Raw genomic sequence first — 26,782 nt, 5'->3', positions numbered from 1 at the left:
CAGGTTCTTATATTACTACAGGTTGCACGATGCAATAGATATAACTTCAAAACAATAATAGAAAGGGACAAAACATCATTATATAAGTTTGTTTTATCATATACAAACTTTTTTCAAGTATTTCGTCCTTGTAACACTATCATCTCGGCATGAACATATATATATATACATATAATGTGTATACACAGTGCCGTCACAGAGACAATTTGCACTACGAAACAACGTAGCGCATCACACAGCGATCAACCAACCACTCTCCACGTTAGCCCACCCCCTCCCACCACCACCCCAACAAAGTTAGTGGAGTTAAAAAATAACTGACAGATACGAGTGTTTGAGTTAAAAAATAACTTATATATGCATGAAGGTGTTTATTACGATACACCGTGGAGTTAAAATTTAACTGATGACAACGTGAAAAAATGTGTGCGTTTACTGGTTGGGGAGTTAAAAATTAACTGATGACCCCACAGATTTTAGTCCCCATGAAGGTTTATGGAGTTAAAAATTAACTAATGACAATGTGGAAAGAATGTGTTCATTTACTAGATCATTCGTAGTCATTCGATGTGCAGTTAAATTTTAACTATCATTCAAAATATTTGCGTGAGATTGCTACCTAGGAAAATGAGCTAGTTATTGTGACGTTGTACTTGTCATAAATAATAACTTACCGATAGTCAAATACTGTTTGGTTAAAAAATAACTAACACACACCCATCAGCACCAAATCAACAATTACATGGCTCGGTAGATGATAAGCTAAAAAATAACTGTTGTATAAGATAATTATTTGTTAACTATAGTCAATAATGACCAAAACCTTAACGGCATGTTTGAATTAAAAAATAACTCATACTGGCCCGGTGCCGTGCTTGTTTATAAACATAGCTGGAAAACATCAAGTGAGTAGAAAACCTCATAATATGATAGACTATCCACTTATCACATCACATCAAATAAAGTTTGTCACCATCATCAGTAATAGTAAAAATATATACATTCATCTTGCATAACAAAAGACACAGAAACCTAATTGTTACTGCGTGCATGTGCAATATACTGTTGGGTCCAGACATTGCTTCCAGATGTTTATGACATATTATATTCCAAAGAAAACACACATTATAGCCGGTTGTTTCTTGTTTGCATCTATTACATCGAATGATCGTTTGTCACATGAACTCTGGGTGTAGCGGCATAGCCTGGCTATCCTATTTGAAGATTAACTGGTAAAGTATGGTTGAGCGGACAATCGTTGAGTCGGTCTATAATGTAAAAAACATGATTATGAATTTGGATAAAAATGGTTCATATGGTTGGTTGCTGATATGGTTTAGCAATAAAATATGAGTGAAGGTATAGCTTGTTACTAGAATAGATATGCTCTCGATGGGTCGGTGCTATCCATCAGCCATCGTATGAGATCAGGTTTCCCAATGCTACCTAGGCTCATGGATGCCATAGCGTCAAGTCCAATCTCCTCTAGTTTATCATGGTGCTTGACAGATAACGCATGGCAAGCGTCATACGCTATCGCGACGCTGCAACGTGTCAAGTTAGGCCACTTTGACTCTAATACCTACATAAGAAATAAAAGGATTTCCGGTTAAATACAATCATACATAAAAAAAATAAAATTGGTAGCAGCGCATCACTAAAACCAGCCTACCCAAAAAATCGACATAAAAGTCATTACTAACGTGGACATCAACACCATCGATACATCCACCACCCCACAAGTACAATCTGTTGGTCCTATTACCCGCGCTCGTGCACGTCAACTCAACTATCAGGTGCGTTCATTTCTAAATTCATATGCCTCTTCATTATATCCCGGAAACACGTGCACTCTTATTTTACTCAGGAACAATGGAGAGGATCTAATGGGGATCGGATTCGCGCGGGATGGATTCGGACTGCAGCACAGCGCCAACTTCTGACGGCCGTCACGACTTCATGCGAACTCCAATTTGGGTGTGCAAGTACTTCATGGAAAGCTTGTCAAGTATACTTTCCAATGAATCCAGTCTCATGTCCATATCAGCTCTGGATCGGCCGCAATCTGCGTTCTACTACCGAGTCCTTTTCTACCCATGGTGCTGCGTCACCGTCTTTGGGCCCAATGGGCTATGTATCAAGTTGGGTCCATTAGGAACGCTTCCTAGGGTTAGAGAACGACCCTAGACCCTATGTGGTCGTCCTCCCCCTCCTTTTATAGCCTTATCCACCGCCAAGAATAGGCGGGTTTTGTTTAGATCAAAGTTTAGCCGTCGCTATTTTGCCGAGTAGTCCCGTGATCGATTAGATCGCCGGATTGCTTGAAACCGAACCCTACTTGTTCAACGCGTGTTGATTCAATCCATCATCTTTAATTCACAAATTTAGTTGCTTGTTCATGTTGTTCTTGCTAGTTCTTGATTGCTTGCAGGAACAAATACCCTCGTGGTTGGGCTGATCGTGCATTCGTCAAGATTCACGGCCGCCTCTGGAGTTGGTGTAATGATTACTAAGGCACAACATCCCTGGATAGTTGTAGTCGGATCGCACAATGTCGCTCCATCTAATCGAACTATCATTCTCACCGAAAGATCGGGACACCCGTGCGCATCAAGTGGTATCAGAGCCAAGTTGATCGGTGAGAGATTTTACCCATCCTCCCTCGTTGTTTACTTTTTCCCTATAGTCTAGAAAAAAAAAGGCCATAAAAATAGTAGATTAGTTTTCCCATGATTTGTTTTTCAGTTTTGGCTGTGCATGGTTATCTATACGTGGAAGCTAAGTTTCTTATCGCTGCGAGTCTTCAGGCGAACGGAAAACTAGTTGATTAGTTGTTCACTGGCCTGGAGATAGGATTTTCTTGTTGAGATACCAAGCTATTTAAGCGACTTGCCGTGCTGCAGTGAAAACATGAGTTTTCCATCTCTTTTCAGTAAGATAGTTTTGCATAGAGAGAGTTACATTCCACACAAGCCCGTTGGTTCATCCTTGGTCGAGTGCACGGCCGAGGATACGTGATCATTGTATCTTGGAGGAGAGCCGCCGTTCATCTCATACACCTCGGCGAGGACGTGAATCTCCTTGAAGACAGTGCCATCGCCTTGATCAATCTGGAGTTGCTGTTCATCGGAAGACAACGAGCTGCGAACTTGCTAGCTGCTGCCTACGACCTCGACCGGTTCCAACAATAGCCTCATGGACCAAATTCATATAACTCAACTGTTAGAAGAGAGGGAATGTCTTTCTGATCTCAACTGATCAAAGAGATAGAGGAGAGAGTTGTTGAAGAAACCTAAGGCTCGGATGATATAGAACTTATTATTGTTATCTCCGACATTAGTCTGGTTTATGGTGGAATCATAGATCTCATCACCCTGCAATATAAATCAATAGTTAGTAAAAGGCATAGATAAAGGCATAAAGAACAGCGGTTTATAAAAGGTATAAATGATGAAATTATAATGTGAAGAGAAGACCATGAGATAAGCACTCTACCTACAGTCAATACTGAATACATAAATTAGGGACTCGATCCTGTGCTTTTCATAGACTAATCTTTAAATACCTGAAAGAATTAGACATGCTACATTTCGAGCACAACAAAATACAGATACATCAATGAGTAATGTAAATATGCTGCTAACCTGAAAATAATGCAATGTATTAGGCAGTAAATTGCTGATGATAATATTTATGGTGTGAATAACATTTTTTTTTATATTTTCATGTTCATCCTGAAGGGGCTGTGTTCTGCTTGAAATTAACATACAGTGCTATAGGTAGCCGACGAGACGATGACGTTTCTCGGTTTCTGTCCCTGCTTTAGCTTCTTTAACTGATGCATCTTATATCGGTTTCCATCATGTATGTCAACTTAATTTTAACGCCCTTCTTCTTAATTTTCCTTATTAATTAACTAAGACTGATGTTTGTTTTGATCTTTAGAGGTATTGCAATTGCACAGCATATAGTTGGTTTTTTTGGTTTGATACGGTATCATATTTTTGTTGATATGGATGGGGAATTTTTGTGCTTTTCTTTTTTGGTTGAAATTGGGAATCCAGAGTACAATGTAGCTGCTGCCAAACTATTGGTAATTTTCCAAACTATCCAAAGTAAAATGCGAATTTTACAGGTATTCTTTGGGCGGCAAGGATAACAAATCAGTACTTCCAAACTATTGTATGGTTGTTTTACTAAACTTTCTTACTTTGTGATACCATTAATTTCAACTATATATTTGTTGAATGTGAGAGAATGAACTCCACAAAATGATAGTGGGGTTCTTATGACTGGAAGATTTCCATTTGACGATTGATAAGGAGGTAGCTGATGACATCCATTAAGATGACATATTTGTTCTGATTCAGTGAAGAAAGTGTTAAAAATTGCTTTGCATGCATGGTAAGTTTACTGGAATGTGTGGGAAATTATACTATGAACTAACTATTTGACTATTTTGTCTTGCAGGTGCTCCCACATTAGCAAGTGTTTTGGTTTATCCCAATAATTTCACCACAAGTGAGGAAGGTAAGCAATTCTGGTATTCCCTCTATTCATCCAGTTTACTTTATGTTCATAAGATGCAACCTTGGAACTTGGAACTGCATTATTTTCTGAAATACAGAATCATCAGCGCTGTATTGTTATCTTATATATATGAACTAATTGGCCTAGAATTTTCTATGGGTCCTTTTAAATCTTGATAACACAAGAATCTGCAGCATCTGCATATCTCAATATCAGAACTGCAAGTAAACCATTTCATTCATATCTTATTATAGCGTATTTACTGTCCAGAGTATTGGTAATGCATAGCACTTGGATTGACTGATTTCCAAAAGAAGTATAACAAAAGTGTTCAACTGCAAAAGTGTTCAACTGAATTCACCTTTTTTTTTCTTCAGTGAATTTGCAAACATCAAGAGCAGCAACTCAATGACTGATTCTTTGAATTGTACTACTTTCTTTCAGTAAAAAAAGGAATTGCTACTGCTGTTTTCCCCATCATCAGACAAGTTTGTTACTTTATTATATCCTTGTGTTAGTATTCAGCTACCACACATCCAAAAGATCTTCATGGAATTATTTTTTTCGTGTAAAAAGTTTGTTAAAGATTCTTAGGTGGTTTGTCGGTTCCTATTCTTTGATCTGATCTGAAAATTTTGATTGATAGCCAAATTGTCTTATTTGAAGTATGATATACTAAGGGAATGTGATTAGGGTTTAACTCCTGAACTAATTTTCAGATAAGAAATTAAGTGAATTTCATTTATTTTTGAACCTGCTATGCTGCTAGACACATGGCAAATATATACATCAGGTAAAAACACTCAAAGATGAAATTCTGAATAAATAGAAGAAGACAGCTTTATCTCTATAAGTTACAAGGTTTTTAGTCGTTGTGGAAAAAGAGGAGTACTATCTGTTGAATCCTGCCCTCCAAATAACCTTTATGCCTATGCAGCAATCAGATTTTTCAATTGATAAGAAAACATGTGCAGCACTAAGTATCATAGCAATTAATTGACTGCAATAACAATAATCTAAACTATCAAGCCACTCACACCAAGCCACAATCCCAATCAAGTGTCAGAAGCAATTCATAGACATGGATTAGAATGCATCGATGAAACCAGATAATTGATTAGTAGGCAGCCAGCAGCCAACAGTAACATTTATATTATCATATTGGTTTATACCTCTAAATCTGGCCACCATTTAGTTGGTTCATCACAAATCATTTGTAAGTTGAAACCGGGAGTAGATTACTTGGTCAGATTTCATCAAAATGGTGGCCTGCAGTATAAAATTATAAATGTAGTTTTGGTTTTCATTTGTAAGTTTGAGCCACTAGACAGAAGCTCCATTGACTGACTGGATAGCTAGCCTAGCTGTACATATGAGCAAAATAAATCTTTGATGACTTGGTCAGATTTCATCAAATCTGTTCCCTGCATTATAAAATATCCTCCTGCTACTTCCTAGCCTTCACTAATCTATCTTACTACACATAGGGTTGATCAAGCTTCATTTGCATGGTTGGTCGTTAAACATGTAAATATAGGAACTCTGTTGTGCTTGATCTGCGTATTGCAAATTGATTGGTTGATTGGAAACTAAGCGTGTAATTTGGTGGATTTGAGGTTATAGCATTGTTATTGATAGTTGTGTGGCTGAGGCGCCAATTGATGTTTATTCACTGGATCTGAATTTTCTTACTGGGCATTATATGTCATATTTTGAAGGGATAACCTTGTGACTATATAGACTGTAGAATGCCAGTTTATCTGAGGTTGCGATCTGGTAGATTCTAGAAACTTATATGTTTTATCCACTGTTACTTTTGTTAGTTGTATGTCACTCCAATATCAACTAAGTGGCTTAGTGCTTTCTTTAAAGTATATAATATGATTCTATTTCTAATATTGTTACTTCATTATTCAGTTATATACAGTACATCAATGTGGCCTAAGTTGATTCTCTCCGCTAATCCCTAAGCTGATTCTCTCCACTAATCATTTTTCTCAATGCCATCTCTATAGGTTTCTTTGCCAATCTATCAACTCAGCTGGTGTCTCAGGAGCTTCTTCAACGGTATGTACACATGAAATTTTTACTCATATCGCCACCATTTAATGAACATATAAAAACATGCACTTCATAGCGACATGTCCTTCATTCTTGTAGTTTCACTTAATAAAAGGTTTCACTTGATAAAATTGTGTGATTAACGAGAGAGTTGTCTTCCTGAACGGTGGAATCTGGACCAACAACAGAACATGCAAATTAGGTCTACATGTAACTAACTAATCAGTTCAGCTCTAGACATGGTCTGTGAGAAAGTTGCTTCACAGTTAATTATCTTCATGGGAGCTTATATTTTCATTTAGCTCGAATTTTAGTTTTTTTAATTCACATACAGTACACTATTTTAGGTGATAGGGAAAATATTTGTCAGCATGTGGGGCCAAATGCTCTTAGGATGTATAAAATGATATCTTTTTAAGAATTATAATGATATATTTATAATTAGTTAAATTGTAATTGCATATTTCTAAACTGCATATTTGTAATAGACATACGGATCTAATTAACCCTTTATCTAACCTATAGTGCACCAACCGCGATCCTCACTTCTACATCCTCACCTCTTAGATCCAACGGTACATAACAGTTTGTCTCAAAATCAAGAGCTCGGATTGTCCGTGTCGTCCCTCACCCATCTACCCTAGCAACGCGCCCTCCCCTTCCCTCTACCCCAGCGCTGCCTGGCTCCGCCCCTCATGCTGCCTCCACGTCACCCACGGCGCCTCCACCGCATTGCCGCTCCTCAACCGCCTGCACCGCCTCCGTCGTTGTCGCCGCTAAATTTTGTATTATATACATACATATATTATTTAAATTATAAACATGTGTGTGTTTAGATTAACTCATAGGTGATTATGGGAGCTATTTTTTTTGACATGGTAGTATTTGTACTACTTCATCCGGTTTTTTAGATGCCGCTAAATTTCGAACCTATACAATATCATAAGTCATTCATAAAATAAATAAATAATTTGTTGGGTCCAAATTAAATTATTTAATTAATATATGCGCATGTATAATCTAATCTACCCTATATGATAAAATATATTAGAAACTTTCTATGAAATATAAATTTGTATTAGAAACTTTATATATGTCATGCATAGACAAAATCAGTCTATATATTACAAGCTTCCTATAAAATATAAATTTATACGATATATAACTCCTATAATTATGCTATATGTACACATACAACACAACCAAGGTGCTGCCTTTGATTTAAAATGTAGTAAAAATTAACTCCAAATTCAGAATATAATTTTATGATTTTTTTTTCCAAACCGTACTTGCTTGTCTTTTTTTTTTGGCTCAGAACTGAAATCAGAAATTGACGTTAGAAAAGACGGTGAGTCAAGTGAAACTTGTGAGTTATGTGAATTTAATATTTAATATTATGTTAAAATTAAATTTACTTGATATTTAGAAAAGGTGGAGTTATTTGAAACATGTGGTCACTTTTGTTACATTTGTTACAAATCTGATGATTATAGTATGACATAAATAGGTGAGTGACATTTGTTATAAATCCAATAATTGTAGTATATTATAAATAATTCCGGTATCTCATGACATATATTATTTAGTAGTAAATAATATTATAGCTATCATATTTTTTATGATCACACATAGTTAGTTATTTGTGTTACTCTTGCTAATAATCACTAATGTACTGCTTTACGAGTTACTCATACTAAATTATATTTCATAATTAAGCACTTTGTATTTAAAAATGACCTTAAACGCTATTCTTTTATAATGTATTATTGAACATATTATGGTACCGTAGCGTTAGCACAGACCCATTACTAGTATACTAATGGGGGTGTATATATTATTCTTATATACTATTATAAAAGGTAGTAGTGTTGTTGTTGAATCTGCCAACTAACTTACCACCAACTCCTTCTTATTTTTTGAAAAAAAAAACTTGGATATATATATTAAATCACTCTATTAACTTTACTTTAATAACACGCTAATGATATTTTTAATAAGATCTCATTACAACAAATGTGTAATATGCTAGTGTGTATGTGTATGTGTGTGTATGTATGTGTATATGTATACATACTACTTTCTTCGGTTTTTTTTAACGCCGTTGACTTTTTGATTTACGTTTGATCATTTGTCTTATTCAAAAATTTTATTCAAATATACAAAATTATAAATCATACTTAAAGTTACTTTAGTAATATACCAAATTATAATAAAATAGTCGATAATTATATAAATTTTCAAAATAAGACGACGAGTTGATTAAAATATCAACTACGTTAAAAAAATCAGAGAGAGTAACCAAAAGAAGCCCAATAGAATAGCTCATTAACAGGCTACCTCATCAGCCCCAAAAAGTTAAAAACAGCCTACCAAAGTTATCGCCTTTTCACGCTCGCTCAACGAACGATGCCCGATTCCGTCGCCGTCCGCCGCCCACGCTTCGTGGGCTCCGCTTCGTCCTCCTCTCTGCTCCTCCTAGCCTCCCCGCGAGTCGCCGACAGTGTCGACCGCCCCGCGCCCTATCCCGCGCACTGGCCACTGCCATCCCCTCACCCCTGCAGTCCTGCGGATTGCCTCACCGAACCCCAGCTTGCTTGATTCGTGGGGGCATTGAGGACTTGAGATTTGAGTTAATTACTATATTAGGTAAAACGATCGATTCAGTACCAATGGCATTGAGGACTTGAGATTTGAGTTAATTACTATATTAGGTAAAACGATCGATTCAGTACCAAATTAAGGGTGAGGAAATCATCGCCCATTTTTAAGAAATCAAGTTATTGTCAATCAAGCACGGGAAGTTATTGTCTAAATTGTAAGATTTCTTGTCATTTTGTTATTTTCTATCCTCTATATATTTGATATGTTGAACAGTTTTGTATATTGAAGAATTATCAATTAGTAGTTTAATGCTTTCAAATGTCGATCAATTTTAATTCATATCAAATAGTAGGTTTGGTTGTAATAACAAATCTTCTACCGGTTCCTATCTTGAATAACCAACCTTAAAATCTAAGGGGCACACCACCGAGGAGAATAATTTGATCTCCATGTTGGTGATTTTATTTTAATCTGAGTATGTGTTGTCAAAATGGATTAGGCCATGGTAATATTATCGCATATAAAAGATGCAGCAATTTCATGTTCAACAGCAGGTCTGCAGCTTATTTTTGCGTTTGAACAAATACACGAGTTTCTTTGCTTTTACCGATTCCCAACTACAAGTCTGCAGCTTATTTTTATGTTTGAACAAACACATAAATTTCTTTGCTTTTACTTATTCCTAACTTCCTAAGGAGATGATAGGATAATTTCTTTGCTTTGCCTCAATTATATTTTATATGTGACATGGATCGATTTAAGGCATGATTGGATTGGTTATATGAGAATTAACATATAGTAACATTATAAAACATTTGATTATGTATTATCAAATATATGATAACACTGTAACGTTAGCACATGCACATTACTAGTTTAGTTGTAACCATATGATGCTAGCCAAATATTACTACCATTAAACAAAAAAAAACATATTATATCCTGTAATGCTGGAGTTTGTAAAAGATGATTTTTGGAAGAACTACAACTAGCTAATGGAAGAATATTGTAACCATCAGACTAAAGAATTGAGTTATTTTGTAAAAATGTCAATTAACAATTTGTCAATTATATGTTCTGTATGGGTATCCCACAGGTTTAGATTTGTCTATTTTTAGAAGTAGTTCTACTTCCTAATGCTCCTTCATGTATCTCCTTTTCTGATTCATCCTGTGTCGTAACCTTCCTCTTCAATAACTATAATTCATAATTCATCTAGATGTGTATAGTATCTAAACAACCTGAGTCTTGATGTCTTAGCAACTGTCTTTTCATTTTTTCAGAAGTTTTTTAAGACATTACTGTGAAGGAATAAATAACACGGGCAAAATGAACCTCTGGTAGCCAGAGATCAGCAGCAATTGCGGTAAGTTCTCATGAACACATCAGTCGGTTCTATATTGTAGTGAATTTCTCATTATAAAAAATGGGAAACATCTCTCTCCTTGTACCTGCACAGGAAAATGAATGATATACCATATCAGAACTTGGTAGATTACATGTAGAATAATCGTAAAATGTTCTGGCATACCCTGCTTATGTACTACTGTTCACATACTAATTTTTGTCAGAACATGCATTTTTCAGTTATTAACTTGGGTACAAGTTCCTCATATTCTTGTCCTGAGTTTTTTGCCTAGAGATATTAGTGTCAACCAATCTGCCTTAGCTTTTAAAGTATAAATACAAAGGCTCTGCATACGGTGTTTTAAAGTATAAATTCTGAACAGGTGAACTAAAAAGATGTACATTCACTGAACAGTTGAATAGAAAAGGATGTTTAATCTTTGCATACTATGTTTCTAAAGTATAAATACAAAGGCTTTACTAGATCCAAAGCTGGTCAGTTGTTCAATTTATGGGGACTTCTTCTCATTCTTCGATCTGATCTGAAAAAATTGCCCGCTCTTCAATTTATTATTTGATAGTTAAATTTGTCTGATTAAATTACTTTCCTTCCCCGAAGCCTTACTTTGGCTGATGAATTGAGCTGAATGCATCAGATATCTTCCTCTCTGAAAATTAATTTGGGATGAAATGCATGGAGTACCAATGGCTGTTGCGAAAACTTAACTTGTTCAAAACACTCCATATATTTGCACTCGATATTGTGCATTATCTTTTCAAATTAGGATCAAGTTTAATTATTGCATTAAGGAGGGCATGTTTTTTTTTGTGGCATAATGGTCGTAGGGGTTTATATGACACATGAAGAGTACCTTGTGTGGTGAACTGAACTCTAACAAAATAGAAGCCACGCTCATCGCGCTCTATTAGCACCATCTTCTCTGGCCTTGTCACTGATCCCCCGTCGCACGTGGCCCTGTTTGGGGTGGGGGAGGGGGGTTGGGTTTGCGGCCGCCCTTTGTTCGGATTGTGGGGGTGGGTGGGGGAATTCAATGGCATGTTAAAAGCCAATCAGATCATATGTTTCTCAAATTTGATAAGCTGACAACCGTATCAGTGCTATAGTTAACTACAGATTGTTACGTTTTTCACACTGAAGAATTGGTGTGAAAAGCATTGCAAGATTGAGCCAACCAGTAATTCTTGGTTGTTGACAGCACTTGGGCCTAGTTTCAGTTAGATCAAAAACATAGAACTACAGTATGAACGGTGATAGAAGCCAGATCAAGTGCAACGTTTTTAAGGGGGTATGATGATAACTACACCGATGAGTCATTCCTTGAGGAGATGGTTATGAATTCCAACGTTTTTAAGAGGGACCTTCTGAAAGTGACGATCAACTTGGTCTCCATGTCCCAGTATCTCTGCATTGTTGCTCTTGTGGTTTCAACATGGACCTATACAGTGAACTTAGTCATTGTTGAAGTCACTCTTTTGAAACTAGATACTAGTCTACTGCTCGTTGGGTCTTTGATGCTCTTAGTCACAACCTATCCATTCTCGCTGAAGCTTCTCTCAAAGTATGTCCTCAATATATCATTCTTTATCAGTGGTGTATATGTTTTGGCACCAATTTATCAAACCCTTACTAGGTCCATCAGTTTCGATTCCATAAGGGCACTTGCTGTATGCCTTCTGTTGGTTGACAGCAGGCCACCAGGTGCGCTGAACAACCCAAAAATGACCAGCAATATCTCCTTGAATGCATCGATAATAGCATCTGTCCTTGTAGCTTCAGGCCCACCATCTAGGCTGCATGTCTTTGCATTCATGCTCTTCTCCTTGCAGATCTTCCTGTTTTCACCCCTCATTGCATTTTGTATTAAGAAGTACTCTCTTGGACTTCACCTGCTATTTTCCTTTGCTCTGATGCTCATGACCCTAAGTGTTACATACCAATTGCACATCATGTTCTTCATCCTACTAGCGGTGCTTCTTGTTTTTATTTCAATTGTTTGCCCTTACTGGCTTACAAGGATTCAGGAATACAAATTTGAGATTAATGGCCCCTGGGATGAAGCTAAACTCTGCTTTGATAGAACTGAATAATAACAGGATATCAGATGAGTTGCAGTATTTTGTTTCAGTGTACACTGCCTATAATTGCTGTACCGTTAGTCTTATTCTAAGCAATTCATGTGTATCTTGTATACTCTTGATGAACAGACTTGTTATGTTACATACTGTGACTTGACAATACATGAATCATCAACTTTCTGAGGGCATTCAGTGGTTCAAACTTTAGTATACAAAATAATTGGGGGAACATAGTCACATGTAAGCTTTGATCGAGTCAAGGGTGAATTGCCCTATACCACTTACGTGTCCACCACAACCAGAGACGTACTCAACTCATCTCAATTGGGGGTGGGGGCCTAGGGGTGAAAACGGGATGGATATTTCCCGACCGTCCGCCCGCCCATATTAATTCGGGACAAATTCGGGTACCCGGGATTTTACACGGATTCGGAGCTGAATCCGGATATTTTTTCGCGGATATAAGATCAGGTTCGGGAGGGCAATACCCGACGGATACGGATTATCCGGGATAAATTGCGGATACTACTCGGATTAATATCCGGTTTAGGGGCAACAAGCAGACAATTGCTAATTTTGGGCCATCAACTTTCAAGGCCCAAACAGGCAAACTAGTACGCTCTGGTACACACGCACGCATCGGCTCACGGAGACACAGTGTCACTGTCGGCCCCCGATTTCGCTAATCGGTAACCTTATCTGTTTATTAGTACCAATCCCTGGATCAGTAGTTGGTACACACATACATAGTTGGATCATCACATATCACGACAAAAAGATAAGGTAGAAAGGGTTTAATTACGAACCTTTAGTTAAATCAAAATCTTTACAATAGCGACAGCGAAAGCGAAGGGAACAGGAGGACACGTCTCACACGACACAGGCGGTGTCTGGGAGGACGACCGCTTCAACTAGGATAACTCCGTAGCTCTATAATGGATCTGGAGCCAGATCCTCTTAAGCACTGGAGGTTGTATTAAGCAAAGGTGAGTATAGAGGTACTCAACAAGTCACCACAGAAATATGCACATGTAAGGTTATAACAAGGAAGCTATAGGATTCTTTTGCATAAAAGTAGCATTCGCAAATAGTTTTCACAAGACCTATTTTCTAGCAGCAATTTATAAACCATGTGTATTTAAACAACCATGAAAGTTCCATCCATCATGGCACCCATGCCATCTTCTAGATAACTCATTCCCTTGCCTCTCAAGGAGTGAATCACCTAGACACACATACCATACTTTCATTCTGATCCCATACTCAACTGCTGGGTTTTATGAGTCTAGCCAAATGTATGTCATGTCCCGATGCTCATATCCGAGAGCGCGGCTATTCGAATAAATTTAAACACACTGCAGTGGTTGTACACTTTCCCGTGCTCCACGACTACCTAACATATGAGCTTCGTCTCAATACATAAGACGGTCATGGTAAAACTTTTCGATAACCTCACTTCGGCAGTGCTCGCTCCATGAACTTTAGTCTCCATTGCACTCTAGACGTGACGTTACTAGCAGTGAGAGAAGTTCTGGTGTTCCCAAGGAAGGAGTAAACCAGCATATACTACAATTCACCGGGACTAGCCTTCGTGGCCATCCCGTGTGCAATAGGCTTCCTGCCTACTTGCACTCTCGTAAGAACCACCACGGCTTGGGCACCGCCTCCGCTCGGCTATTTACTAAGCTAGGTCTATACCCATTTCAGAAACACGGTTGTATGATGGTCATTTCATGTATAGCTATATGGCTCGGTCCTTAACTAATCAGGGTGGCTAACCTTTCCCTGGAACCACCCATACTCTCACCATTCCGCTCCAATCGAAAACAGTTTTTATCATAACAACTCACTCTCAACATGGCTGGGTGACGCTCATGTCTCCATCTGCCGTCATGCAATTACTTCCACTGAGTAACGCCTCAACATCATCATAATCAATTTAAAAGTATAGTATTGAATAAAATGTAGCTAATAGCAAGGCTAAGCAATGTCATAGATTGACTAAGTTATAATTGAGTAATGAGGCTATAAAGGTTTCAGGGTAATCAAGCATATAACGGGGTATATCTAACTACAGTAGGTCTCTAATTGTTCTGCATGCAATTTAAAGTAAAAGAATGTATTTTCAAACATAGGTTCAACATGATCAAAAGGTGTGGTGACTTGCCTGATTCGAAGTCTCGCGAAACTGGTTCCTCGCGTGACTCGTCTGCTATACCCAGGTCCTCGCACGACTCGCTGCTACTCCCGAACTAATAAAGCGATGCGTTGGCGCAAACGTGAGATCGCTAGCAAAGAAAATGACTCAAGGCGACTTCTATAAATGACCGGGAGAAGACAAAGACTTTTTATAAATATTTGGAAACACACTTTTATTTTAGAAACAATTAACAATTAAAAAGGGGTTGAAATCAAATAAATGTTTTTGAAATAAAATAAATCTCTTTTAAAAGGAAACAATAAACTAATTAAAATAGAGGACGGTGGCTAGTAAGAGATGGTAATAAAACATAGATCTTTGCTAATAAAATATTTATAGATAAAAAAAATAGGTTTTGAATAAATAGAACACTTATTTATTTGGAAAATAGATATATACTTTTAATAGCTAAAAGGTTTTCAAATAAAAGGGGTAAACAAGTATTTAGCCATAATTAATTAGTTTTGAATAAATAAACACTTTATTTAGAGTATAGATAATTATACTTATAAATAGATTTTCGGATAAGGAGGGAGCAAACTAGTATCTAATAATAGTTTGAATAAATACATGGTTCGAAATAATTATTTTAGTATTAACTAAATAATAAATGTAAATAAATATTTTTAGAAATAAATAGAAAAATTTTAGCCCGGTATTAATCTTGATCGCTCGATGGATTAGGACAGGATTAATATGGAAACACCAAAAGAGATTATACTTGAGTGGATTAGATTTCAAATTAAAGAGGATCCGATTTAGACTCTAGAGTGGCAAAGTAGACTGATGTACTCCCCTCTCCCTATTATTTTCTTTCCTTCTTTTCCTCTCAATCCTTTTCTGTCGCTGCCTCTCTTCTTTCTTTTTTTTGTTGCGGGCAGGAGGCAGAAAAGTGGCAGCTGGTGGTGGGGTCCAGTGGGGCCCACCTCAATTACTCTCCTCTTTTCCTGTCTTCCTCTCCTTCCTCTCCCGCAGCTCTCTGTCTCACTTTGCTGCTTCTCTGCCTCTCTCTTCTATTCACACAGGACGGCGGGGAGGAGGCAGGGAGGGGCGGTGCGATGGGAGATGGGCGGCAGCCGGGGCAGCGGCGGGTGCCGGCCGGCGCGGGCGTCGCACGGGAGCGCAGCCGCTCGGCAGCAGCGCCGGCAGAGGAGGCGGCCGGGGCTGAGCGCGGCGGCGCCGGCAAGGGGGAAAGCAGCAGCTGAGAGGAGGGAGGGCGACGGCGTCGGGGCACTGCCCCTCCCTTTTATAGGCGAGGCCAGGCGACCTGGTTGGCGGCGCGACGGCATGGCGGCAGTATGCGTAGGCATGGCCGCGCGACGTGCGGCGGTGTGGTGGCGACGTGGCGAGGGCGGCGCGACGGCGATGGGATGGCGATGCGACGGCGGCAGCATGGTGATGCGACGCGTGGCGGCGCGACGTGCGACGGCGGTATGGCTGCGGCAGTGGCGCGACGTGCGGCGTTCTGTGGCGGCGGCATGGCGATGCGATGGGATTTGTTGTTGCTTGCTGTGTGCGGAGATGTATACTGCGCCTGCGAAAAATATCACTGGTGTAGTGAATTGATAAAATAGAGACGTATGAAGTTTATTTGTCTCCCGTGAAATATTTTGATATGATGAATAATTGAATTTTACGGAATAAATGGAGTCAGAGATAAATGAGATAGATAATAGTCACGGTGATTAATATTTAATCGGATGACCGGAAAAAGTAATATATAACGGACGAGGCGAATAATATTTAGTCGGTCGAAATTGAGAATGAAAAGGGATAGATAAAGGATGAGACAATATTTATTTGGACGATCGGGGTCAGAGTAAATAGAAATATTGTGACAGATAGAAGATTGGAAAAGATATTTAATTTGATGGTAGGAGTTTGGAATAAAATAAAATATTCTAAACGGAGATTAGATAAGATGAATAAAATTCGTTGGGCGATCAACGACTCAAATAAATAAATTTCCGACGATCGAAAATTTTATTTGCGTGGTTAAATTCTCCAAAAAGAATTTTAGTCGTGTAGATTTTTGGAGAGCCAGAGACGCCGAGAAAAAAGAATAGATGATTTATTATTCCTCTGGAACGATTAAGCTCGAGGGTTTGGTACGATAATCAGGATTTTTTTTTTGAGATTGAGATTTTTTATTAACGGAATTTTTGGACTCGCAAAAATTAGGATGTTACAATCATGGGGTGGCGCCGGCTCGGCATCGACACTAGGGCGTCGTCGCCTCCCTCCGTCGCACTACGGGCCTACGGCGGCGTCGGCTCCCAGCTATCGCACTTTCACACACAACCCGCCGCCGTCAGCCTCCCTCCGGCCTCCGCCAAACACCGAACGCCTCGAGCCTCCGCGTCTCCCCGCCGGTGCGGCATCCGACGGCCGTCTCCCGCCGCCAGACGTCCACCTCTCCTCGTCCAAGCCGGCATCCGCCTTCTGCAGCTGAGGCGTCGTCCGGCGTGCGTCTCCCACCGTCGAGGCGCCGTCCGACCTCCTCCCCTGCCAAGGCGCCGAGCTGTCGAGGTCTCTAGCCCTTCTCCAGTCCTTTCCACCAGATAGGCCTCTCCCCACCCTAAGATACTGTCGTGTTCTATGGACCTATTTGATTGTCTGTATTAAATTTGACTTACATCTACATATAACTAGATGGATATTTGGTTGATAGAATGAGGATGAGAGCAGATGCAAAAAAAAAAAAAAAAAAAAGCCTCCACAGCCAGCCTGAGGAGAAACGGCCGAATCGAGCTTCTCCCCTCAGCCTGCCTGCACCCACCCGTGCAGTCCCGTCCCGCTGCAGCCTCCTCAGTCGCACGCCCCCCCCCCCCCCCCCCCCCCTCTCACTTCTCTCCCCAAAGAAAAAACTAGGGTTTGGCAAGGTGGCGCTGCGCTGTCGCCGTGGTTGAGTCGCCGGAGAGCCGTCCGCCGCCGCCCATCTCTGCCGCCGTCCGCCGCCCACCTCCCCCCCGGCCGCCGCCCAGCTCTCCCACCGAACGGCGGCCATCTCTCCCTCCCCCCTTCCGCTGCCCACCTCTCTCCCCGGCTGCCGCCCATCTCTCCCACCGTCAGCCGGCCAGCTCTCCCACCGGATGCCGGCCATCTCCCACCGGACGTCGGCCATCTCTCTCTCCCGCTTCTGCCGCCCACCTCTCTCCCCGGCCGCCACACCTCTCTCCCGCGGGACGCCGACGCCGCCGCACATCATCTACGCCTGACGCCGACACCGCCTCCTATCTCCTCCGCCGGACCTCGACGCCACCGCCCATCTCTTGTTGACGGACTCCGATGCCGCCGCCCATCTGTGTGCTGTCAGGTAAGTGCAAACGGGGTGTCCTCTCTTCCTCTTTCCCTTTCCTCAGTCATTTCCTCTCAAATTTTTTCTCATGTGCTATTGATTTACTGTCATGTGAGCACTGTCCAGATCTACTAAAAGATTATGCATTTCTGCCTTTATTTGTGTGGATTGAAATGTTCAAGAGTAGAATTTTGGTATGATTACGCATTTCTGCCTTTATTTTGTATTAAATTGTGTGGATTGAATATTCCAGATCTACTAAATTTCAGGTGTTTATTTGGTATGATTAGTTATTGTTTACTCTAGATCAAGCCTCCTTCCAGATCTACTAAATGTGTGACTGTGTGTACCACTAAAGAACTATTACTTTGCTACTATTTCGGTACCATTAGACATTAATATGCTGCTAGCAACTAATACCATCGCATTTTGGGTATATGCAAATATTCAATAGCTATTGTCTATGTGGTATATATGCTTGTTATTTTGACTCGATATCCGCATAAATATTTGTACGCATAAGTGTTCGTATCCGCTTTAGTACGTATTTGTATCGTATTTGTACCCGGTATTATCCGCGATTGTATCCATATTCGATAATATCCGTATTAGATCCGAACCCGATTGGAAAATGTGGGTTAGGATATAGGAAAGGTGAAATCCGACCGAACCCGACCGGTCGATTTCTTTCTGCATTTCCTCCGGGCCAGACCACAGAAGGGAATCTGCACGAGGTGAGCCAGGCTCTGATACTCGCCAACCAAATAGCTGATTTGTTTGTGCGAGTCAGGTGCAATATAGGCAAACAAACAGCCACTTACTGTATTTTTTATCTCTTGGTTGTGGAATTATTGCAGATTGGTACATCAAGGTTGAGATATAAGCCTATCCTCCCTTTGGTCACAGGACACCATTGCCGCTATGTCCTTTCTGGTCGAATATCTCACCCACTTCTCCAAAGAAAGCAACAGCCCCCAATTTCAGAAATTCTTTCATCCATCACTAATTCTTTATATTGGCAACCGAGGAGGCAATTAGGTTTATACAACAATTTTTGCATCTAATTCTGTGTATTTAGTATATTGATAGAGTACTCATTTGGTGATGGTGATTATAATGGTGACCTAGGAGTATATTGATAGAGCAGCATGGATGATGTGAACGTTATATGAATTACTTATCTGAAAGTTGCTCGATAAATTTGACTTCTTGATACTCCTCAGAAATGCTATTAGTATATGATTTTTTGGTGCTTTTGAAAGTTTCAGGCAGGAAAATCAAATGAAGCTGAAAATGCACTATATGGGAACCCAAATAAATTTGAAAGGTGCAAATTAACACTAAATAATTCTACTCTCTTCTGACTACAAGTATGTGCATTTACAGCTATTGTATAATGATATGCTGTTTGTCTCAACCTGTAAATTGTCAACTCAACAGATGAAGGATAACATCTTGATTCTGACCGTGCACCTGATCGTTCCTTGCTGTCCCCTTCACCTGTTTGTGTATCTATCATAAAGAAAATTGCCTTCAATCATTTTAAGGTATAGGTATCAGGTTTGTTTTATTGATCCATCGACATCAACAGACAGAAGCAGAAAGTTACTATTGAAATTTCCATCGGCTGACACCATGCTTCCATTCTTTAGGTTGCCTTTAGCACCTAGGGTCCTCCCCTCCAGTGAAGGTAAAAACCGCCTCTCATGACCTTTTTTCCTGTTTTTATTGGTTGTTTGATGATAAATTTTGTGTATGAACAGGAAATATTGTGGTCCACTGTTTGTCAATTTCTACATTGGTGATTGACTAATTTCATGTTGGATTCAATTAAATGAATAGGTGATTGCCTGAACTCTTTGTCCTCACCTTTATTTTTTTCCTTTCCTACTATAATAACGGCTCATAATATTGTTTCTAACTTTATGGTAATATAGAAAATGAGTGCATCTGCATTATTTTACTGGTTACTATCATGAAAGCAATCCTTTCTATATCCATCCTATAAAATAATTAGTCTTACCTTGCAAATGTGGCGTTACCCAAATATGGTCAGCATATCCATTTGCTATTGGATATTACATTTGTTGTGAGGTGTTCATTCTGAGACCTCTATGATGCGCTGTCTGGGTCAACTGTTCATAAGCATCTCTCTAGGCCAACCTTTATTTTAATTTTACATGAGGAATAACTCGAATTCTTTTATGACAAACTCCAGATTCCAGAATGAGATTAATGGATGCCAGAATTCAGTGTTTTGCTGGAAGCAATGATTAATAGTTTTAAGGTTTAAACCATAGACTTACGCTTAGGCCTTCCCCTGCAGGTCAACTGGAGAAGGATGAGGAGAAGTATGGATAAGTGGAGTAGCTTTTCTTCCTAGTTGCCTCTAATCAACAAAACATGATTTGGGCATATATTTGACTTTTTTCATTCTATCAGCCAAATGCAAAATTTTGGCTTTGAAGCAATTCAACTTTCTTGGAATTAGAATCGTCCAATCTTGTCATTGGAACCAAATGGAGATGATAATTTTGAGAGGAGGCAAAGGCTGCTAGTCAGCTCAGCTAGATCGGGTACTCATACTCTTCCTTCCCCAATGCATACTCCAGTTCGAGACGTCAAGGCCTTGGGTGGAGATCCCACTGCTGACAATTCGTCCCTGTACTTCATTGATGCTGATCACCCGTATGCCACTACCACCGCTTCCATTCTCACCTCCCACCGCTCCAGGTCGAAGTGGTCACACCTCTCCTCCTTACCCGTGCCCAATCCCCTCCCGGTCTCTGCCATCGCGGCAATCCCCCTCCTGCTCCGGCACCGCCCGAACGTGGCTCTAAGATTCCATCTCTTCGCCATGCGCCACCTGCTTCCCTCTGGCTCCCCTCCCCCACTCCTCCTCTCAGTCTCCGTCACCCATGTTGCGGCCAACTCCCGCCTCCGCCATGCTGCACTCTCTGTCCTCGCTTCCACTGCTCACCACTACCCACATTCTCAAATCTTCACTGCCCTAGCCGCAACCTACCGTCGCTTTTCCTCCGCCCCCTTTGTCTTTGACCTTCTCCTCCTCGCCTACCTTCGCTCCCGCCAGGACACCATTGCTGCGACCTCCATCACTCGTTACATCCTTGCAGCCGGTGCTCGCCCCCTCCCCTCCACCTCTACTATCCTCCTCCGTTCCCTCCCCTCTGCCGCCGCGGCCCTTGACATGTACCATGAAATATACACGCGCCCATGTTCAAGGATCAACAGCCAGCTACTGCCGACTGTTCATACCTTCAACTCCCTCCTCCTCGCTTTCTATCGTGAAGGGAAGTGCAATGATTTCAAGATTGTGCTCCAGGAAATGGGCAGATATTCCTGCAGGCACAATGTGTGCACCTACAACATTCGGATGGCTGCATATTGTGATTGCAAAGATATGGAGAAGGCGCGAGGACTGTGGGATGAGATGGTTCAGGAAGGTATCCAACCAGATGTTGCCACATACAACACGATGATCAGTGGGTACTGTGGTTCCGGAGAGGTAGGGATGGCAGAGGAGATGTTCAAGGATATGGAGATGAGTGTGACTGACCCGAGCGGTACGACATTTGAATGGTTGATTAGAGGGCATTGTAGGGTGGGGGATATTGATATGGCAATGCTTGTGCGTGCAGACATGAGGAGGAGGGGCTTCCAGATGGTGGCAGAAGTTGTCGAGGAGGTGGTGAATGTACTGTGTCAGAAGAAAAGAGTGAATGAGGCACTAGGTTTTTTGAAGGAAGAGATGAGGAGGGAAGAGTTTGTGCCAAGTCAGGGATGCTACGAGGTATTGATAAGGGAATTTTGTGACCAAGGGGAGGTGGAGTTGGCAATGAGACTCCAAGCAGAAATGGCTGGTAAGGGATTCAAGGCTCGCCGTGAGATATACCATGCGTTTGTCTGTGCCTATGAAAAGACTGAGGATTATGGGATGGCAGAAAGGTTGAGGAAGGAATTGCTGGTGATAAGCGATGAGGGTGAATGATATTTTGCCTTAACTTTACACAGTCATGCATGGTTTTTCAGCTCTCCTTGTTGCACTGTAAAAATCTGGTAAATCTCTTGTTGAACTTATCGTAGGGATATTATTCCTTTATTTGTGTTCTTTTAGTTTTTTGGTATCAATTGTATACTAGTTTTCATGATATTTTTGTTCTTTCCTCAGTACATCACTATTGCTTTAGTACTAATCCATATTTTACATTCTAACTGTTAATTTTGAATATTAGTCTTCATTCCTGATTTAATTTTCCGCTAGATGATTTATAAAATTATTTGTTTGCACCGAATGACACTATAAAATCTTTGCTTTTTGGAAACAGAGGGAGATGCCTCCTGTTCTTTTTCTTGTAAATTGAACTTTACAGAGTTCTGCTGAAGTATATGCTCTTAGCTGTCCTTTTTATATGGTCCCATAGGACGTGCACTTCCTTACCGGTTCTCATAATTTCATTATTTTCACTTGGTATATACTTCCTTCATGCCGCAGTGTAAGACTTTGTAGGCTTGCATAGATTCATATGAGTGCTAATAATTCTAGACAGATATATAAATCATATGCGTTGGTCAGTAAATGAATCTAGAGCGAGAAACTCTTACCATGTGGAATATAGAGAGTACATGATTTATGATCAATTTGTTTGATTTTAAAATGTGATTATCTTTTGTTAATTATACTCACCTGTCTCAATTCTCAGATGATCTGATTTCTAGAGGAGTTACTCTGCTCACAAAAATCATCTCGAGCACTGAAGTGACTAGTTAATATCTTAATTGCAGGTTGCTTGTTTTTATCCACTGGAATAGTCCCATTAAACTGTGATGTCAGATATCCTTCCAGCATGCAGAAGTTTCATATCCCACAGTCACATGATCCAAGATGCACTGTTTGTTGTTGTTGTGTGGTTAACTCAGTGTTTGTAGAACGCCAACCTCAATCCATTCCAATGATTTTCTTCGATTCATATAGATGAAGTATGGGAAAAGTTTTGCAGTTCATGCAGTAGATCAGGTATGGATCATGATGCATGGCAAGTTTTTTTTTTTATTTTTACTTAAATATTTTCTTATGGATGCTTACAACAGTATAATTTGTTGTTGAAATGTACATCTACTGTTGTGGAATCAAATCGCGCTCTGAGTTTGAAGTTTTATCTCGCTTTGATGTTTTCTGTCCATTGACTTATTTGCCCTTCCATGTTTATAGAGTGCAGACCCTAGAAACTGCATCACGAATTGAAAGATTTGTCAAATATCTATATAGTGCTCGTAGCTGTGAAAAGCCTGAAGCCAATGTGATTGATTAACCAAAGTGAATCTCTCAATTATGAAAATTTATATAAAAGTTCTAGTATTCCAGACAATACCTTTCAGGTTTTAAAAACTTGATCCTGAGTCAAGTTTTTTTGTCTTAGAATCTGGTAGTGAATTCTCTGATACAAAAATGGCATGCACTTGTTTTTCCAGGCAAGTAGCAAATTCCATCCATGATCTTCTATATGTGGAGTGCAATCTGTTGAGGTAAACTTTCGCTATCTTCACCAACTACTGAATTGCTATTTCATTTGTTTAAAGGTCAAACATTAGCATGTTCATAAATTTTTAACAATGGTAATTCGTTAAGTCAGTTTCCTATACATTTATGGAGTTATGTTAGCATTTCTCACAGAATTTTATCACCAAATATCATTTATGTTCAATATTGTATAAACTAGTTTTATGACTTGTGCAAGGTACGTAGTGCAGAAGGGTGTGCAAACAAGTTCTTCCGAATACTAGTTCTGATAATCAAACTAATTAACAGAAGTTAGGGCATGTTTGGTACGCTGCGTGCAGGATACCGGTGGTTTGTTCAGATCATGGGCCTGGCTCGAACCATTGCAAAAAGGCAGGGAGAGCCTGGCTGCGTAGGATCAGATATCACTTGTTTTGTTGGGGACCTGTTTGCTGTGGACCAAAAAAATGATGTGGTTACATTGCACTAAGAATAGCAGCGGTTAAAACCTGTCGGTCATGTAGGTTGTGCAATGGACCGTTCTGTCTGAAACACTGGATTGTCTGGCTTTGAAAAGAGTGAATTGATATAATCCCCTTTTCAGGTGAAGTTCTTGATGAGAGGATGTGTGCGGTGACGAGACAAGAACTTGCACAAAATAGAAGAAAAGTAAAATCACAAGAGAGACACAAGGATTCAAGAATCTACTCTACATTTACGTGCTCTTGAGAGATGGATCTCTCTTTATTCTTTTGTCTCACCTAGCTCTCAGCCACGGAGCCAACAAGGCTTTTCAAATTAGTACCTCTAGATTGATTGATTCTAGACCAACCACCAAGATCATGGTCAAGCGATCAATCCAAACCTAGGTGTGATTTTCTCTACATAGCAACTTCCTAGGAGAGCAAGGAATTTCACTATCATAGGGTTAACTCTTCCTTCTGGTGGCAAGGTGATGCCTTGTCAAACTCCCTAGGTCAACCACAACGAATTTGGAAGCTACGGGGTGACGTCTAACTGTCTAGGAGATTAATCACTAAGAGTAATAAGCTCCAAATACAGCCCAACAACATCCACGAATTTTCTCAAGATCTTCCTAAGACTCCCATGAAAAAGTCAACCCAAAATCTCTAGATTCACTCCTATGATCAAGAAATTAGGTGGGAGTATGTGCAGAGTTGATTTTTTTTTTTTATCGGATCGAGCAGTTGGGAACACCAAAAGAAACTCTAAATCTAGCTCATTTTTGAGTTAGTATTAGCAACAATGTAAAATTGAGAATATGTATTGAGGGCTGTTGGAGATTACATTTAGACTAATTTTCTAAAAATAAATTTAGAAGAAGAAATCAGACACGGTTGGAGATGCTCTTAGACCTCCCTAGGTATTCAGGCTGTAGCTAGACCTCCGTAGCACAGTAACAAAAGTCGGATTAGTGATCCAACAGGTCAAGCTCCTGGTTCACTGGTTCATTGGTCTGGGCCGTTTGTCCAGTGAAATGCTGGTTGAACTGCGGCTCAAAAACTAACACTGCTCTTTCTTCGTATAATGACATTTCTTACTAGCAAACGTGAAGCTTCAAACTCATCAACCCAGGATCGATGATGCAGAATGGGACCTATTTTTGAAGTTTAATTATAACAAATAGGCTTACCATTACCAAGCTAGTTGACTGGCTCGGTTTGCTTCGGTTCACCTGTTCATCCCGGATCAATTGCAGGGACGGTCTTTCAAACAAACCGAGCCGCCGAGTGCTTGTTTCAGTGTAGGACCGATATGGATCTTTAGTATTGGCGTGGTATTGGGATACATATATTTAGTACTCCCTTTGGTTTTTTTTCCGATGCGGTTAACTTTTTATTTACGTTTAACCCTTCGTCTTAGTCAAAAATTTTGTTCAAATATACAAAATTATGAATCATAGTTAAAGTTACTTTAGTAATAAACCAATCATAATAAAATAGTCAATAATTACATAAATTTTTTGAATAAGGCGAAGGTATCAAAAAAATCAACGTCGTTAAAAAAAAATCGGAGGGAGTATAATTAGATCCTACAATACGATCATGCGATCCAATAGTACTTGGACAAAACCAATCATACATGGAATCCCGTGGAGTGTGCTGGTTCCAATTTTTTTTTTTTCAGTTTAACTGTTAGGCTGGTCAAGTTTTTAAATATCCTCAAGAGTCAAGAAGCTGTCCAAGTGCTTGGACACCATGCTCAATGGGATGCCTCATCCTTTGCACGATGACGTGGGAAAGGTGAGAAGCGTCCTGCCTTACCAGATGGCGTGCAGGCAGGTGGACTTCTTGACGATGATGAAGATGGTGGCATAGATAGATAGAAAGTACACTCTCGATCCGTTTTATATTATAAGACTTTCTAGATTTATCTAGATTCACTCATGTATCAATGTATGTGTTTTGAATGAATCTATGTATATGTTTTATATGTGTTTAGATTCATTAGTATACATAAATCTAGCCAAGGCCATAAAGTCTTATAACGTGGAACCGAGGAAATATATTGTTAATGCTTTAATGACTATGGCATGGGTGGTTGAGTAACTCATGAGTAAAGCTCGACGTGGCTTGTTATGTCTAAAGAGCTAAAACCTTGGGTCTAACTCGTTATAAAATTCCAAACGAACCAAGCCAAGTTAGTCTCGAGCTAAGCAAGCTAGCCAGCCATCAGCCATGAGATTTTCATCTATACTATATAAGACTAATTAGTAGGACACACATGAGTGCTACTAGAATTTTGACTCAACTAATATGGGCCAGATTGACCAACTACGTTGCTAAGAGGCCCATAAAAGGGTGGTACATAATGCAAGTTATTGATTACACTTGACGCGACCGATCTTTGTCTGTTGTATCCGCCTTAGAGCGACCTCTCTTTCGATCTTTGTCTCTCATATCTGCCTTTAGAGCGACAATCTGACAATTTCTTTAAACTAAAATTTTGCAAACTTGTGAAAATCGACCTCAGTGGAACGGTGTGTCCAAGCTATCCAGCTAGCCAAAATTTCCACCTTGTTGGCCAGCCAACAACTTTAGAGAAGTTAACTATTACCTCCATCCCTAAGTGTTTAACGTCATTGACTTTTTGATACATATTTGACCAT

The 26,782-nt window shown here is 39.9% G+C and overlaps 2 protein-coding genes across 12 annotated transcripts; both read left to right on the top strand.

Annotated features, from left to right (window-relative positions):
• The first annotated feature begins 2,270 nt into the window (after nucleotides 1-2,270).
• On the top strand, nucleotides 2,271-12,818 carry LOC121054392. 4 transcript variants are annotated; one of them, XM_040523800.1, is made up of 5 exons: nucleotides 2,271-2,638; nucleotides 4,471-4,530; nucleotides 6,546-6,597; nucleotides 10,476-10,558; nucleotides 12,583-12,818. In XM_040523800.1, exons 1-4 carry the CDS (start codon nucleotides 2,503-2,505, stop codon nucleotides 10,534-10,536), a joined length of 309 nt encoding a protein of 102 aa, XP_040379734.1. In that variant the 5' UTR covers nucleotides 2,271-2,502; the 3' UTR covers nucleotides 10,537-10,558; nucleotides 12,583-12,818. The 4 variants fall into 4 exon arrangements, with proteins under 4 accessions (XP_040379734.1, XP_040379733.1, XP_040379732.1 ...); XM_040523799.1 differs by having other exon boundaries at nucleotides 12,576-12,818; XM_040523798.1 differs by lacking the exon at nucleotides 12,583-12,818 and adding an exon at nucleotides 10,652-10,941.
• A 4,880-nt stretch (nucleotides 12,819-17,698) lies between these two features.
• On the top strand, nucleotides 17,699-25,400 carry LOC102713545 (pentatricopeptide repeat-containing protein At2g15980). 8 transcript variants are annotated; one of them, XM_015837671.2, is made up of 9 exons: nucleotides 17,699-18,152; nucleotides 19,403-19,461; nucleotides 19,575-19,681; nucleotides 19,787-19,824; nucleotides 19,898-19,976; nucleotides 20,461-22,211; nucleotides 22,938-23,169; nucleotides 23,625-23,678; nucleotides 23,994-24,250. In XM_015837671.2, the coding sequence occupies exon 6, from the start codon at nucleotides 20,734-20,736 to the stop codon at nucleotides 22,141-22,143; it is 1,410 nt and encodes a 469-aa protein (XP_015693157.1). In that variant the 5' UTR covers nucleotides 17,699-18,152; nucleotides 19,403-19,461; nucleotides 19,575-19,681; nucleotides 19,787-19,824; nucleotides 19,898-19,976; nucleotides 20,461-20,733; the 3' UTR covers nucleotides 22,144-22,211; nucleotides 22,938-23,169; nucleotides 23,625-23,678; nucleotides 23,994-24,250. The 8 variants fall into 8 exon arrangements, with proteins under 8 accessions (XP_015693157.1, XP_015693156.1, XP_015693161.1 ...); XM_015837670.2 differs by having other exon boundaries at nucleotides 19,397-19,461; XM_015837675.2 differs by lacking the exon at nucleotides 17,699-18,152 and having other exon boundaries at nucleotides 18,191-19,461; nucleotides 20,461-21,718; nucleotides 21,794-22,211.
• Nucleotides 25,401-26,782: the final 1,382 nt, after the last annotated feature.

This window comes from Oryza brachyantha, chromosome 5 (assembly GCF_000231095.2).
Source record: "Oryza brachyantha chromosome 5, ObraRS2, whole genome shotgun sequence".
Classification (NCBI taxonomy): domain Eukaryota; kingdom Viridiplantae; phylum Streptophyta; class Magnoliopsida; order Poales; family Poaceae; genus Oryza; species Oryza brachyantha.
Note: the sequence above shows the minus strand (reverse complement) of the source record. Positions and strands in the feature narration are given on the sequence as shown.